Source organism: Osmia bicornis, chromosome 16 (assembly GCF_907164935.1).
Source record: "Osmia bicornis bicornis chromosome 16, iOsmBic2.1, whole genome shotgun sequence".
Taxonomy (NCBI): domain Eukaryota; kingdom Metazoa; phylum Arthropoda; class Insecta; order Hymenoptera; family Megachilidae; genus Osmia; species Osmia bicornis.
This window is the reverse complement of record NC_060231.1, coordinates 2,530,614-2,545,702: the sequence shown is the minus strand read 5'-3', so window position 1 is coordinate 2,545,702 and position 15,089 is coordinate 2,530,614. Positions and strand designations below refer to the sequence as shown.

Below are 15,089 nucleotides of genomic sequence, written 5' to 3'. Positions count from 1 at the left end.
CCAAGGTCCAGGGCCGCCATAAGACGATTTTGCGTCTAAGAATGCAAGAAGAGTAATGTTTACTTGAATATTAATTGATGTAAATGCAAATCTAAATTAGTTATACAAGACTTAATGTTAATTTTATAAATTTTATTTAAGGTACTTTTTTCATATCGTATATGTGAACGGGCCCTTTTTCGGAGCTGGCCTCAGACCCCCGAAATCTCAGGGCCGACCCTGCTGTCAGTTAATGCAAAAGTCAATATGGAGAATTTACATGTTTTCTTGTGTAAACAGGGACTTAATAAAATAACCTCTTTGTCAGAAAGCACAACAGCTGATTTACTTCTGTGTGTGCATAGAGATGTATGTATAGATGTGTATCCAATACATTGATGCTGCACGTGTTTTGCATCATCTATCATGTAATTCAGGCTTTTTAAATTTAGATTTTAATAATTAGATATAATACATTCAATCATTGGCAACTTTTTATTATTACATATTTCCTTAATCATTGTTTACAATTCAGCAAGCAATATTGTATGTGTGTATACTATAATGGATAACTCTGATGACATGTGTAGTAAAGGTACAAATTGAAAATTTTCCTTTTCTATATGTTTGATATGTGATCATAATATTGTTCGACAGTATCTCTTGTGGAACGCAACGTTGAACCTCAAGGGCTTCCATTGAACGATCCTGAAGCTGTGGCTAAAACATCCCAACAAGATCTAGTAGCTTTAGCATTGGAAATACAGAAAGCTGACAGTTTTATTAAAGCTAACGCATGTAGCAAGCTGCAGGTAATCGCAGATCAAATAAAGTCCTTAAAAAAGCAGGCTGAGAACATTCTGTTAGAAACAGATTGGAATATGAAATTACATCATGTCGCTTGCAATTTTGTGAAACATCCTGGACATGTATATCATCTGTATCAACGAGAAACTGAACAACTCTATTTTTCTATGCTTAGCCCAGAAGTAAGTTGTTACCGTTTGATTTCAATGTTTTTATGTTTGTATATAAATTATTATTTGATATTATAGGAATGGGGCAGTTCGGGACCTTCTCAAATTTACAAAGGCGCATACAGATTAGAACAAGATCATACATGGACACCTTTACACTTGACCGATAAGAAAAACAGAGAATTGGCCATGTTGGCTAAACTTTTTTCTACTCATCCAACAACCGCTTCTGTCGTTAAAAGCATTGATTTAAACGTCGATACATAAAAATAATATGTAAATATTGTACAGTTCATTTGTTACTAATAAATTTACTTGTTTCAAGTAAATTTGCAATTCAAATTTAAGTTAATATCTATTACGTCATAAAGCTACAGCAGGTAAATATGATCAATTTGCAAAATATTTATAAATGCAGTGTTTCACATTTTTGCAGTAGGATAGAGCAGATAGCGTTCTTTCTCGAAGCACAAATTCACGACCCTTTGAGAACAAAGGCATGTCCAGTTTTGTTGGATCTGTAATCACTGTATCCTATGAGAAACAAACTAATTTGGGTAATATTTCACCATCGCTTTGCCATCGACATCACCGAAGATACCGTCAACAATGATGTTAGCAGCCGAAGTGTCAGCGTTACAGTATGAATTTCACAGAAAAGGGATGAGTACTTACTACATACACACAGGTCATTATGTACACTGACGAGGGGAAGGAACTACCTAAGTGTTACGCTCACTTATTAATGAAACTTTGAAACACGCCTATACTCCATTTTGGGGGCAGACGGTTAATTGTTTAAAAGATATTAACAATTAAAGTTAGGTACTTCGCGGTTAAACACATGACTCGCAATCTAAAGGTTCGAGGTTCAAATTCTTGGTTCCCAACATTTTTTTTTTTAATGATAATTTGTTCCTTTTTGAATAACTATTACAACTGTGCTATAATCATTGCATTTATTAATAATTAATTACATACGCTGCAATTTTTATAGAATTTAAGTTATTCAAAATAGAGTATAGAATTTTAATTATTCAAAAAGAGAGAAAAAAAAAATTGGAAACCAAGGATTTGAACCGATGACCTCAGATTACGAGTTATGTGTTTAACCGCGGAGCGGATCCATGACTCGCAATCTGAAGGTCCACGGTTCAAATCCTTGGTTCCCAACATTTTTTTTTTTTGATAATAATTTATCTCTTTTTGAATAACTATTACAATTGTGCTATTATCATTGCATTTATTAATAATTAATTACATGTGCTGCAATTTTTATAGAATTTAAGTTATGTTTTCTGTCCAGCGTTTATTTGTTATTACACACAATTATTTTTTGCAACTTTAGTTTTGGTCTGTTATATACAAATTTGCTGTACATAAATTTATAATCTTCTGCCCTGGGTTCTATTCTTGGCCGCCTACGTCCATACATAAGTAGACCTTCATTTGTTTACTGACAATAATGGCTGTAGTAAAGCGAACAAAAGCGAATCGAGGCATGGCACATTATAACGGCGTAAAAAAAGGTAGTGACAAGTGCAGTTTCATTCTTTATTAATTTATTAAAAAATGAAGATTTAATTTTACTGTTAGAAGAGGACACAGAAGACAGTGAGGAATCGAAAACAGTAGGATAGAAATTATATTTATATTTTATGCAAATTAGCGATGCATTAGAATGCATGAGCGAAAAATATCGTGAAGACGAAGATGAAATAAATATCAGCGACGAAGAACTCTTCGCATACGAATTGAATCATGAAGACGATAACTGCATTATCTGCAGAATCGTCAGATGAAGAGACGAGGAAGATAAAAATATCCCATTTTCAGCTAAATGCAAAGTTGTTTCATTATCTGTACAGCATCCGGCATGGTCTTTAAAATCGTTACAAACGAAGGGGTCGAAATTTTTGAAATCAAGAATGCAACTAATTCGATGGAGAAGACAAGTATAAGACAGAAAGGATAAGATGAAGAGTAAATTCTGTGAAGCACTGGATGGGAAACGCCGAATGGTAACATCTCGGTTATTGCAACAATGGGTCATGGAAGCAGGACGTCAGTTCTTGGATGAAGATGCGTATAAAGAGTTTAATGCATCGTCACGTTGGATCCACAATTTTAAAATTCGACCTCGCATCAGATAGAGAAAAGTGACAAAATATGTGAGCAACAGAAATATTAGAACTGTGGATGAAATTTCAAATGCTGCTCACTCGTTTCAACTACAAACAGCCTCAATCGTGCAGAACTTTTATCCAGATTAGGTAATTAACACCGATCAAACGGGTGTAGAGTATCTCATAAGTACTAGGCGTACCTTGTTTTATAAGGGTGAAAAACAAGTGGAAGTAAATGTTCATAGTGTTCAAAACCTGAGCAATTCGTACACTGCGGAATACGCATTGACACTGTCAGGCAAACTTCTTTCAAAAGTATCTATTTGCTTGCAAGAAGTTAATGGAAGATTTGGTCCTCAAGTTTCTCAAGAGGTTGCAAGGCCGATGGAAGAATTTAGAAATGCTGTAGTCACATGCACAAAATCTGGTAAATTACACACGGACACTTATAAACAATTCTTAAACAACCCCATTGAACCGTATGTGCAGAAGAATATGTTCCTGTACATTATTGACTCTTGGGCAGGTCAAACAAATCCTGCCCTATATGAGCAATTCAAAGATGAGAATGAACAACTGACGTGTACATTTAAAGTAATACCACCAGAATGCACGTCCTTGTGCCAACCCTGCAATATACATATGTATACTTCTATCGGCAAGTAAAGCATTTAATACCAAGAATGCAAAACCATTATGCATCAGAGGAGGACAGCTTGAAAGGATGCCATCAAAATTCAGTTCATGGTGCATCACCACCTGTCAGCGCCAGCTTATGCGGAAATGATAAGGTATTTATTAAACATGTAACGGGTTCCATTTTGGTATGAATTTTATTATGCATAAATTATTTTTCAGATACGCCTGGTTCGCAACGAAGCTGTCGCCGCAAAAGGGAACGTTCTGCGATGTGATCAACATTGCATTCCCAAAGAATACGAAGAAAACACCATACACATGCAACGTGGACGCGTTTATACGCTGTTCATGGTGCAGGGTATTTCTATTCTTTGGATGCTTCCTTACACGTTATCATCCCCGGAATTGCGGCGGAACAGGATAAGGACTGAATTTTGATGGCATTTATATCATCATCTTCTTCATAATGTTCTTCGCTCATGCATTCTAATGCATTGTTAATTTGCAGAAAATATGGTATAATTTTTGTCCTGTCGTTTTGGATTCTGCACTATTGTCTTCTGTGTCTTTTTCTAATGGTAAAATTAAATCTTTATTTTTTAATAAATTAATGAAAAAGGAAATTGTACTTGTTGCCTCACTATTGTACATAATTGTAAATAAATGTAAAAATAAATAGCTGTAAATAATTGTAAATAGATGCAATACATCTAAACTCTAAACGTTTGCAAAAATTACGAACCGATTAGGAATAAAAAAATAAAATTGTCCCCGTGGGATTCGAACTCAATCTTCTGGTTGTGACTTATACATTCAGATTGATCGAGACTCGCGTCAGAATACGTGAAAGCATATACAGAATGTTCGACAACAGGTGGGAGAATTTTTAAGGGGTGATTCTAGGGATCAAAATAAGACGAAAATCAGGAATAACGAAATAGCGTTTGCGGCTTTGTTTTTCAGTAATTAACATTTAAAAATTCGAGTGAAAAGCGCCTGAAACCTGCAATCCGCCCAGCACCGACGACTGAACGTCAGGTCAGCAGAGGTCGGTACAGTTATAACCCTAACCCTTACCCTCACCATAACCCTAACCTTAATCCTAACCCTAGCAATAGTAAAAAATGCCAATTATAATAGAAATCGAATGAAAGCCAAGTTTAGATTAATTTACCTACAAATTCTGTTTTACCGACGGCGACTCCACTCATTGAACGGCAACAGGTTACAAGTCAATATGGCGTCGAAATAACCCGTGAAATACGCTAAAAACGCTCACTTTTACACACGTATAACTTCTGAACCGATGGATTCCGCGCCTTAAAACTAGGATTTTTAGATTCTACTCCTAAATTACTTCAAGAAGGTAAAAATAGAAGACCATAATTTTTGGGCCCCTGGGGTAAAGTTCAGCCCTATTTCGTCATTCTTAATTTTCGTCTTATTTTGATCCCTAGAATCACCCCTTAAACAATCTCTCACCTGTTGTCGAACACCCTGTATATGCTTGTGTGAACAATTGTCATGTATATGGAAACAGATATGGTAAAACTGCAAACGTACTTTCTTTACTTTATTGTAGTCGATAAGGTAGTTGTGCCATGCATGCTCCAGCGAGGTATGGTAAGAGAAGAACTGGTAAAACAGACAACTGTTATACCAACCGTGGAAACCTAACCTCATCTCGGGGTACCGCGGACACTAAAAATGGCGACTCATCGGTAACAAAGGCATGTTTAGTCTTGTTGTTGTAGTCAATGAATGGAGTTTGAAGTTTGAAGGGCCTGGATTACTATACTCGTAGGCTACGGGTCGTAACGGTTATTATTATTAGAGTCGTACTCAAAAACGAAAATTACCTTAATCTTTAGTCGATTTAACCGAAGGGACAGAAAAACAAAAATGTAAGTAATCATAAATAAGGATAAAAACAAACAGTAAATACAGTGGTACCTCGGTATATATACGTTTGTTTTGGAATACGTCCTGTTTGGACGTGACAAATTTTGCTCGGTATACGACATAAATTTTTTCTGTGAATTTTGTGTCATTTATTTAAACAGTGTTTAAATTATTTTACAACCCCATTAATGTAGGTATAATATCAACAGGAGTTTTTTTTTCACATCAGAATGGATTAATCTTTTTTACATTATTTCTTATGGAAAATCACTTCTTGATTACTTCTTATTGGTTTGGTATACGTCCTATTCGATATAAGTCCAAACATCAGGAACGGATTAAGGTCATATACCAAGGTACCATTGTACAGAACATATAGCAAAATGGATAAATAAATACATCAACTTGTAGATAGAAATAAAGTTGAGAATACGAGTAAATTATGCGTGTTTTTCTGAGTTGCTCACCCACTACTAGCACAAGCTATAAATCATATTATGAAGCTAGAATACAATATCAACCACCTTTTATACCACCAACAGTTATAGAAAATATTTCCAAGAGATCAAAAAGGTGTAAATTGCCAGATACATCTCCATTATCGCATGAATTATTTGATGTAAGTATTAACATCGTTAACATTATGAATCATTTAACTGTAATGTAAATTTCATTTTCAGCATGAAACACAGGCTATGAGATTAGCGGCAGATGGAAAGTCACCAATTTGGTATTGTTTACAAGTAATGAATTATTATCAGTTTGAGATGGAACCGAAACCTAGGTTCACCTATTCGAGGGATGCAGATACTGGTATGATTACTGCAAGTGTTCGTTTAAGTAGTGGTAACAAATTTAACGGTGATCCTTGTGAAGATTATGAAAAAGCATTAGGGAGTGCTGCAAAGAAAGCTTACGAGGTAATGAATTCTTTCTTTTTTTGTTTCTCCATTGTAAGCATATTACACTATTCTGTTTAGACATGTTTATTTTCAATAGGAAGATGAAGAACTTAGTTCATTCTACCGGAAACATTTTGAGTCTACCCTTTCCACAACCTTTCGGTCTTGATAGACAAAATATCGATACATAAGGTGGTGCAGAAAATATCTGTTCTATTTTTTATCTTAAAATGATATAACAAGTTTCTTCCCTTCTTCAATTTTTTCTAACAATAATTCAGTCAATTTAAATACATGCAATTATCCTAATCGCTATCAACAACTAACTATTAATTCCTTTCCTGTGGGCAGTAATATCGCTATGGTATAGCGAATTCTATTCTTTTCAAACTTTTCTTGCATCTAGGTGAAACGAAATTACGTAAACGACTATTCCGGAGTTAATACAATTCTTATACAAAATATAAATGATCGATGAGACACTGAAATTTCGTCAACAAGGAATTGCAGAAGTTTAATCTAAAAAATGACTGAAAATAACTCCATGAAGCGGTACAAACTATCACCGCGAATCACGATGATTTCACTTTATTATTCTCTGTTGTTGTTTACGTCATGTCGTATTTACTCTGTGGGCTGAAATAGAATAATGTTTGTTAAGATTTACAAAATTATTCTGTCAATTTCAAATAAACGTATCCTCACATGGTAATGGTATTCTAACTGGTGCATTGTCCTTTACGATACATTCGTGTGTTCGACTACGAAACAGATATTGTATTAATAACTGTTTCTCCTCTCCAACGCATGGATCATAAAAGCCTGGTAGCTCGCTCTATAATGTTAAAATATATATTACATACTCAGTTTTCCTGATGTACAGGGTGATCCTGTCGCTATTGGACCAAAAGGAAGTGCCGCAACGATAGAATGAAGAAGTCGACATCCCATTTCTGTCATCGCTAACTTGACGGAGGTGGCCCCTGCAGCGTAGACGGCTGTGTGCGTGAAAATGAGTAAGAAAATATTCTGTTTTCCGCACCGTTTAAATGGGACTCTGCTCCTCATTACGCACAATTTCAGCCGTCTTCGCTGCAGGGGCCATCTCCGTGTGGAGGGGTCCCGGTGTGTTCTTCAGAAGTCCTGGGGCCCTCCCTATAGCCCCAGTGTAGGCCACCGTGGGGGTTTCAGCGGGTAAATATCCTGCACTACCTCCGGCCCCTCCCCAGGGGGCTAGAGGTGTCTTTGGAAGATTTCCCCCACGTAAAAAAAAAAGGGGGCCACCTCCGTGTGGGAGGGTCACGGTATATTCTTCAGAAGTCCTGGGGCCCTCCCTATAGCCCCACTGCAGGCCACCTTGGGCGCACTACCTCCGGCTCCTCCCCAGGGGGCTGGAGGTGTCTTTGGAAGATTTCCCCCACGTAAAAAAAAGGGGGGGCCACCTCCGTGTGGGAGGGTCTCGGTATGTTCTTCAGAGGTCCCGGGGTCCTCCCTATAGCCCCAGTGCAGGCCACCATGGGGGTTTTAGCGGGTAAATATCCCGCACTACCTCCGGCCCCTCCCCAGGGGGCTGGAGGTGTCTTTGGAAGATTTCCCCCACGTAAAAAAAAGGGGGGGCCACCTCTGTGTGGGGGGTCCCGGGGTCCTCCCTATAGCCCCAGTGCAGGCCACCTTGGGCGCACTACCTCCGCCTCCCCAGGGGGCTGGAGGTGTCTTTGGAAAATTTTCCCCACGTAAAAAAGAAAAGGCCAGGGGGGGGAGGCACCTCCATCAAGTAAGCGATGACGGAAATGGGATGTCGACTTCTTCATTCCATTGGGGTCCAATAGTGAGAGGATCACCCTGTACATATTTTTGAAGCAAAATATGATACGTACCTTGGAAGCATCATAAAGAATTAACTTTGAATCCTTCACTAAGCACTGCAAAGGAATAGTTACATCTATCACTTCATCTCTGCGCATGGGCTGCTCTGAATTATACTGCTCCTCTTGAGGATAGACAAATCGTCCATACAATGCTTTGGTAATAATCAAACCTTTCTTCGCTTCTTCCTGAGCTCTTATTCTGCTGACCGTTGCGCTCATTAATTTGGTAGCACTTTCTGCTTCTTTTTGTTTCTCCATCATTCTCGTTTTGTTCACCTCCTTTTCTTTCTCCTTTTCACGTTCCATTCGTTTCTTTACCATAGGATCTATCACCATCTTTTTAACGAACACCCATGTTACTAAGGGAACTACAGTGGCATAGAAGACAGTTGCTGGAAGAAGTTCGTCGCTCAACTGAATGGGAAACGAATACGTTTGAAAGGAACGTTTTAATTTAATTTTTAACGCAACTCCTGTTGGCACTCCGGCGCATACTGTGGCGAAAATTTTACTGTGCCGTGAAATCTTCTTCTCTGCTCCGTACTCAACGGTCACTCCGAACGTGCCAACCCTGTCGATTGAAAAATATGAAGATTAAAGAATGAATCTAAGAAGAGAACAAGGTTAAGATACATACGGTTATTTTATTATTAAATAATTTACTGATAAGTACTAACTTCACACCTCCTCGTAGTTTCATTCCTCTCTCTTCCATCTTGTGAGTGTAATTAAGACTAAGAAACGACCGCTGAATACCAAATTGTAATCGAAACGATGTATAAGATCTAGAAGTGTCTCTTACGATCGCTGTACTCATCGCGCTTTCTGGACCTGCATTGTACGTAAGCTGCCCTATAGTATGGGTATCTAACTCCATCGACAAGGCTGCAATTATAGTTTGTATAAGAAACTGTATACAGATTTTTATTTATTTTATATTCGAATAACCGAACATACTCCCTACAAGATTCGCCTTCATCTCGACCGGTGTGAACTCCAATATGGTACCTCCGTTAAGCATTAATTTGTGAGGCAACACACGGAAACCTTTAAAGCCCAACATCGGTCCATTGCCGGCACCAAAGTCTACTTCTACCCAACCTTTCGACGAGAGCAATCGTCTGGCCGCGAAATTAACAGAACCACTCCCTATGCCATTTTGAGTAGTCACCTGCCCGTACAGGGTTACAGTGTCTTGTAAAGTAAGAGGTGCCTCGATTGATTGTGTGAACGACATTCCACTGACTTCTAAGCATGAAAGTATGTTCCTGCTATATTTTAAAATACAATATACTTTATAATATATGTATCAGTATTAGAAAAGATAATGGAATTACCTATCTTCATAATCATCGTCGTCGTATCTGTCAAAAAGATCCGTGGCATTGATATTCATTACGATACTAGTGGTAGGATTTGTCAGTTGCATTAACTTTCTTTCTTCAGCTTCTTTAGCAAGATGCTCGTACTCCTCTCTGATTTCTTGAGGGGTTTTCGTACGTTCCACGATCTCCCATCCATCCGTTTGTAAGCCTCGAATTCCCACAGAATCATAAATGGCTCTCTGATGCGGATTACTTAAAACTATGAAAGAAATAACATTTTATACCTGACAGGAATGTAGGGGAATATACTTGCTACATCCTGCGCAATATAATAAGATAATGGAGGCGAATTTCAGCCAAAGGTATAAATACATAAGGACTGCGAGTCTACCAGGGTACCTACAAAGGGAAGGGAAACAGGGAAGCCAGCAGTTGATAGCGCAAGCAAGTTCACTAGGGAGGTGGAATAGATACTGGGAAGGGGAAAATTTGGAAATTTAGAACATTTAGTCAGGAAATGTAGAGAATTAAATAGGGAGATAGACGTAAGAGAGGTGGTTGGCGAGGAAAGAAGGGAGAGGGCAGTCGGATGGTTAAGGAAACTGATGGAAAAGAGGGAGGACAGTCAACTGAACAAACTTGAAGCCAAAGCGATAATGCAAAGATTAGATATAAGATTAGCATGTGAATAATAATAGAGTATTAGATAGGATTGTAATTAATTATATGTAAGTAAGAAGGGGTGGGTGCGGACTATGGAAGGAGCGAGTGGATGGAAATAGGAAATATTGTAAGCCAAGTTCCTTTTCATGGCCGAATGGCTGAAAATAAATACTATTACTACTTGTTGCATCCTGAACGAACCTTTGTACGCTTCTTTAGTACGGTTGAATAAAACCTCCGCTTCCTTCTTATGCACAGGGTCCACGTGTTTATCCGGGTGATAAAGTTTGCTTTGTCTGCGGTAAGCATTGTTGATCTCTTCTTGGGTTGCCTAGAATAAAAATTACAGCTAAAATCATCTACCAAATAATATTAATTGCTAATGGTAAAAACCTTGATGAAGTGTGTTCAATACTGAAATGCATTTTTTCAACTGTAATAAAATAAATTACTTAATGAATTAATGGAACACAATAATCTGACATAATATTTGCAAATGCTTGAAAAGAAAATAACTCTGCAAAAGGGGGCTCGATTACGTCAGACATAGGAAAGGAACATGTCACGTGGAAGTCACGAAATTGATCTCTAGCCTCAACCAGGGAAGAAAATACGAATTTATGTTGAAAATGTCTCGTTATCTCACATTTCTAGGAATATTGAGGAACGTGTAATAATCATCTTCCAACAAATGTTCCTTATCGTTATCCTCGTCCATTTCAGAATTTCAATTTTTTGCTTTGTAAAAATCAGGTGGAAAAAGTAACACCAATGCTTTCCTCAACTTAGTCTTCTGCTTCTATAGGTTACGAAAGGCTCGGTCGAGAACCGGTGATTATTTAGTACTTGGAATTATCGTAGGATGGTGCTATGTGATGGAAAAACGAGGTTTAACATATCTGCGGATCAACTGCATTATCGACCCCCACAATATTTTTACTTTGTTACAAAATAAAATCATTCAAAATAAAAAGATTACACAGAAAATGCATTGTACTGTTCACTGGAATTTTGCCTCCCTTTTTTGTTTTCCAAACCTGCACGCTTTACTTTTTCCTTCATTACTATTTTTATCATTATACAGGGTGATTTGGAAGAAAAAAAAAGAAGTCTAACAAACTGGCTAATATTCTGTTTCTTTATTGTATCTTTTATCATTCGTCCCATCTACAACAACCACATTTTGTTTCCATAAAGGAAACAGACATTGAGATATTTCTACAGAATATTTTACATTCTTTCGCCTTGCAATGCCTCACCAGGAAACGTGACCGTGGCTGGTCACGACAAACCGCTATAAAACGGTAATAAAATTCCCTGGGGAGAAGCAGAAAGAAAAGGCAGCGTGTTCCGGAGTCAGTTTGCTTTGACATTCCCAAATCAAAACAAGGACTCCCTTTTCTTTTTCTCCTTTTCATTCGGGTAGTCATAATTTTTTTAGAGTTCGAAGGATTGAGTTTCCATGCAACGACTGCCTTTTAGGTGTTACTAATTTATCGTTCGCTCTTTAGGCGTGACTTGTCACGAACGAGTGACAGAAATTACATGGCGAGCTCCCCTTTCTTTAAACAAAGCCAGTCCTTAACCCAAAGGTATAATACGCAACATTATGTTATGCCATTTCTGGTGAAACTTTTCTCTTAATTCACTGATAATATCTCGACTAAATTGAAGGTTATAAACAAATTTATTGTTGTCTATAAATGAAATATAACCTCAATGGTAAATGATCGGTGGTCAGAGAACTGTACCGTTGTCCAGCTAATCAAGAATAATAAAATGTCACCCAGGTGATAATAAATGTACCGGCTAAGCGAACAGTGTTTTAGTACGGAATTAATCGCAATCGCGGCCGCTAATGGCAACAGTAACGTTAAGAAGCGAAGAAACAATCGAACGGATCGGCAAACAGTATTGTTAAACACGCTCATTGTACTGCTCTAACAATACACTGTTACAGTGACAACATCCAGGTTCATGAGTCCTGCGTTACCATCAACAATCCGTTATCATGATTGAAAAATATCCGGCCGTTTCCATCACTGCTACTTCTCTTTCTTCTCTGCAACGAGTATCGAGTCACGTTATAGGATCCTGAAAAATTTCAATTATTGGTATTTCAAGCATTATCTTTTTCTTTCCGTTTGAAATTTTGAAAAATAATGTCGGCTAACAAATTTATTAGGATAAGTATGATGATACTTAAACTTCGCAGGGCCGGTCATGAGATTTCGGGCCGAAAAAAGGCCCCTTCACATATATGACATAAAAAAAGTAGCTGAAATAAAATTTATAAAATTAATATTAAAGCTTGTATAAGTAATTTAGATTTGCATTTACAATGATTAATATAGAAGTAAACATTACTGTTCTTGGATTCTTAGACGCAAAATCGTCTTATGGGGGCTCTGGACCTTGGGGGACCCTAGACCTTGGGGGGCCCTATTCGACCGCTTAGTCTGCCTAGGCCCAGGTCCGGCCCTGGCTTTCAAAGCATCATTAATAATTGCAATTTTTAATTTAGAATAATTGCAATATGGCCTTTCAAAGCATCCTTAATAATTGCAATTTTAGATTTAGAATAATTGCAATATGGCCTTTCAACAGAGCCGGCCCTGAGATTTCAGGGGTCCGAGGGGAGCTCCGAAAAAGGGCCTCTTCCTATAATTAACATTAAAGCTTGTATAACTAATTTAGATTTGCATTTACGTTGATTAATATTCAAGTAAACATTAGGGGGCCCTATGGGGGAGCCATAGTCTGCCTAGGCCCAGGGGCGGCCCTGAAACTTTGAATATACTTAATTAAAATCTGGTTATCTCAAGGGCAAGAATTGTTAATTGGTGAGCCAGAGACCGAGAAATACACTCCCTACCGTTGAATATGCGTTTCAAATTCGTTATCAGCATCCTGCCTAAATCACGTAGTCTCGTATTACATAATCAGCAGCACGTATCACTGGGCTGTTTCACAGAATTCTACCTCCATCACGTAGGGAGTATTTATATTGCTCACGATCGATGGCTGGGAATCGCGTACTGTTTATTTATTCGTCAATCTCAACTTCGATACCGGCTGGTGAAACCGTGAAAAGAAACCGATCGCCTCCAGTTCCGCTTCGGAATATCGACTCCATTATTGTATCCATCAAGGTTCACGAGATATGTATGGAATTCTCTTAATTAGTCCAAGTACGTTTTTAAAAAATACAACATATTTCATTAGGGCCTAGTGAAATTTCATTGGGGAATTTCTATTACCTGGGCCTAGGCAGACTAGGCGGTCACCTAGGGTTCCCTAGGACCCGCCTAGGGTTCCCTAAGAGCGCAAGAAGAGTAATGTTTACTTGAATACTAATTGATGTAAATGCAAATTTAAATTAGTTATACAAGCTTTAATGTTAATTTTATAAATTTTACTTGAGGTACTTTTTTTATGTCATATGTGAAGGGTCCCTTTTTCGGAGCTGCCCTCGGACCCCTGAAGTCTCAGGACCGGCCCTGTTGAAAGGCCATATTGCAATTATTCTAAATCTAAAATTGCAATTATTAATGACGCTTTGAAAGGCAGGGCCGGTCCTGGGCCTAGGTAGACTAGGCAGCAACCTAGGATTCCCTAGGACCCGCCTAGGGTTCCCTAAGAGCGCAAGAAGAGTAATGTTTACTTGAATTCTAATTGATGTAAATGCAAATCTAAATTAGTTATACAAGCTTTAATCTTAATTTTCTCTCCGAGCTCGACCCCCTGAAATCTCAGGGCCGGCCCTGATAGTAAGCTTAACAAATTTTCAGATTTTTTTTTTATAATTTATATAAAATGGAGGGAGATTAATTGAAATTTTGTATATCAGTTTTTGCTACTTTGTCGAATGCAATTAAAAGCCCTTGCTAATTTTAAAAACATGAAACGAATATCGCACTCGAAAATGGATAAAAGAGTGCTCCGAATCATAGCGTTCCTTTATGGTAATGCAATGATTTGCAAGGAGTCCGGGCAGCGTGTACTGAGCCGGCGCGTGTGTTCCGCACAAGTTGATGCACCGAGTCAGCTTTTCCGCCCAATGAAAGAGCCAAATGTACCGCAGTCTCCGCCCAAAGCATGGCGACCGTTTTTCCTTTCCCTCTATCCTGTTGCACGAACATCACCGCTGCTCTTTGCTACTCTGTAACGCGTTAAAGGGGACTTTACACGCTGGTAACTACACTTCTAACGGATTAATTAAATGAAAAAGATTCTTCTTAAAAAAATATCAAACATCAAATAAACGAAGAATACCTCGAATGACCTAAGAATTGATCTTTGGAAAGTATTTGATTTATAAAAACAATAACACGCATTGTTACATTTAACAATGAACCTTTTCTTTCAACGTGGACGTTTTTAAACGGCAGGTAAACATTGTAACAGCGGTATCGATTCGGACGAACGCGTGCGCCCTGCCCGAAAATTGTGGCACAACGAAAAGCTGTCCGCGCGATTTTCTTCGAGTTCAGCGATTCCTTCGGCAAACTGGTGACCTTAATTTCGGCAGGATTCTAGGTAATGATTATCGTGCAAAACAGCCGGTTGCTTAACCTGATTTCTCAAGTGCCACCTGAGCTCAGTTACATAATCATTGAACCAATTCTTTTCAGCTGACAAAGTAGAGCAAAGTCTCTTTCGGACGTAGGGGTCAATTCTGGCAGCTCCTCGCTTTACCAGATTGTAA

The 15,089-nt window shown here is 38.2% G+C and overlaps 4 protein-coding genes across 18 annotated transcripts; 3 read left to right on the top strand and 1 right to left on the bottom strand.

Annotated features, from left to right (window-relative positions):
* Nucleotides 1-225: 225 nt before the first annotated feature.
* Nucleotides 226-1,761, top strand: LOC114879714 (uncharacterized protein C1orf50 homolog). Of its 5 annotated transcripts, none has more exons than XM_029194921.2 (4): nt 228-407; nt 637-968; nt 1,035-1,232; nt 1,396-1,761. In XM_029194921.2, the coding sequence occupies exons 1-3, from the start codon at nt 359-361 to the stop codon at nt 1,221-1,223; spliced, it is 570 nt and encodes a 189-aa protein (XP_029050754.1). In that variant the 5' UTR covers nt 228-358; the 3' UTR covers nt 1,224-1,232; nt 1,396-1,761. The 5 variants fall into 5 exon arrangements, with proteins under 5 accessions (XP_029050751.1, XP_029050754.1, XP_029050753.1 ...); XM_029194920.2 differs by having other exon boundaries at nt 1,375-1,408; XM_029194919.2 differs by having other exon boundaries at nt 229-407; nt 1,393-1,761.
* Nucleotides 1,762-2,203: 442 nt separating this feature from the next.
* On the top strand, nt 2,204-4,344 carry LOC123988574. Of its 2 annotated transcripts, XM_046289163.1 has the most exons (3): nt 2,204-2,485; nt 2,553-3,873; nt 3,941-4,344. In XM_046289163.1, the coding sequence occupies exons 2-3, from the start codon at nt 3,691-3,693 to the stop codon at nt 4,157-4,159; spliced, it is 402 nt and encodes a 133-aa protein (XP_046145119.1). In that variant the 5' UTR covers nt 2,204-2,485; nt 2,553-3,690; the 3' UTR covers nt 4,160-4,344. The 2 variants fall into 2 exon arrangements, with proteins under 2 accessions (XP_046145119.1, XP_046145118.1); XM_046289162.1 differs by having other exon boundaries at nt 2,204-3,873.
* Nucleotides 4,345-4,889: 545 nt separating this feature from the next.
* LOC114879732 lies at nt 4,890-8,839 on the top strand. 9 transcript variants are annotated; one of them, XM_029194953.2, is made up of 6 exons: nt 4,892-5,087; nt 5,179-5,266; nt 5,476-5,625; nt 6,035-6,242; nt 6,304-6,543; nt 6,627-6,834. In XM_029194953.2, exons 4-6 carry the CDS (start codon nt 6,066-6,068, stop codon nt 6,714-6,716), a joined length of 507 nt encoding a protein of 168 aa, XP_029050786.1. In that variant the 5' UTR covers nt 4,892-5,087; nt 5,179-5,266; nt 5,476-5,625; nt 6,035-6,065; the 3' UTR covers nt 6,717-6,834. The 9 variants fall into 9 exon arrangements, with proteins under 9 accessions (XP_046145111.1, XP_029050786.1, XP_029050785.1 ...); XM_046289158.1 differs by lacking the exon at nt 5,179-5,266 and adding an exon at nt 7,409-7,707 and having other exon boundaries at nt 4,909-5,087; nt 5,304-5,625; nt 6,623-6,717; XM_046289159.1 differs by lacking the exon at nt 5,179-5,266 and adding an exon at nt 8,758-8,839 and having other exon boundaries at nt 4,910-5,087; nt 5,304-5,625; nt 6,623-6,717.
* LOC114879731 (dnaJ homolog subfamily C member 11) lies at nt 7,014-11,196 on the bottom strand. 2 transcript variants are annotated; one of them, XM_029194948.2, is made up of 8 exons: nt 11,028-11,196; nt 10,583-10,712; nt 9,731-9,977; nt 9,351-9,664; nt 9,071-9,278; nt 8,403-8,964; nt 7,231-7,360; nt 7,014-7,161 (listed from the first exon to the last, which is right to left on the bottom strand). In XM_029194948.2, the coding sequence occupies exons 1-8, from the start codon at nt 11,097-11,099 to the stop codon at nt 7,139-7,141; spliced, it is 1,686 nt and encodes a 561-aa protein (XP_029050781.1). In that variant the 5' UTR covers nt 11,100-11,196; the 3' UTR covers nt 7,014-7,138. The 2 variants fall into 2 exon arrangements, with proteins under 2 accessions (XP_029050781.1, XP_029050782.1); XM_029194949.2 differs by having other exon boundaries at nt 9,351-9,661.
* Between the last annotated feature and the right edge of the window lie 3,893 nt (nt 11,197-15,089).

What these genes read in the sequence shown, in the direction of transcription:
- LOC114879714 (XM_029194921.2), top strand. Translation starts at nt 359, where the DNA reads ATGTGTATCCAATACATTGATGCTGCACGTGTTTTGCATCATCTATCA. An exon ending in TGTTTTGCATCATCTATCAT is followed by an intron (nt 408 to 636) that starts GTAATTCAGGCT and finishes ATTGTTCGACAG; the next exon opens with TATCTCTTGTGGAACGCAAC. An exon ending in TTTCTATGCTTAGCCCAGAA is followed by an intron (nt 969 to 1,034) that starts GTAAGTTGTTAC and finishes TTGATATTATAG; the next exon opens with GAATGGGGCAGTTCGGGACC.
- LOC123988574 (XM_046289163.1), top strand. Translation starts at nt 3,691, where the DNA reads ATGCACGTCCTTGTGCCAACCCTGCAATATACATATGTATACTTCTAT. An exon ending in GCTTATGCGGAAATGATAAG is followed by an intron (nt 3,874 to 3,940) that starts GTATTTATTAAA and finishes ATTATTTTTCAG; the next exon opens with ATACGCCTGGTTCGCAACGA.
- LOC114879732 (XM_046289155.1), top strand. Translation starts at nt 6,066, where the DNA reads ATGCGTGTTTTTCTGAGTTGCTCACCCACTACTAGCACAAGCTATAAA. An exon ending in TATCGCATGAATTATTTGAT is followed by an intron (nt 6,243 to 6,303) that starts GTAAGTATTAAC and finishes TTTCATTTTCAG; the next exon opens with CATGAAACACAGGCTATGAG. An exon ending in CTGCAAAGAAAGCTTACGAG is followed by an intron (nt 6,544 to 6,626) that starts GTAATGAATTCT and finishes TTCAATAGGAAG; the next exon opens with ATGAAGAACTTAGTTCATTC.
- LOC114879731 (XM_029194948.2), bottom strand. Translation starts at nt 11,099, where the DNA reads ATGGACGAGGATAACGATAAGGAACATTTGTTGGAAGATGATTATTAC. An exon ending in TACTAAAGAAGCGTACAAAG is followed by an intron (nt 9,978 to 10,582) that starts GTTCGTTCAGGA and finishes TTTCTTTCATAG; the next exon opens with TTTTAAGTAATCCGCATCAG. An exon ending in AGTTAGAATACCATTACCAT is followed by an intron (nt 7,162 to 7,230) that starts GTGAGGATACGT and finishes ATTCTATTTCAG; the next exon opens with CCCACAGAGTAAATACGACA.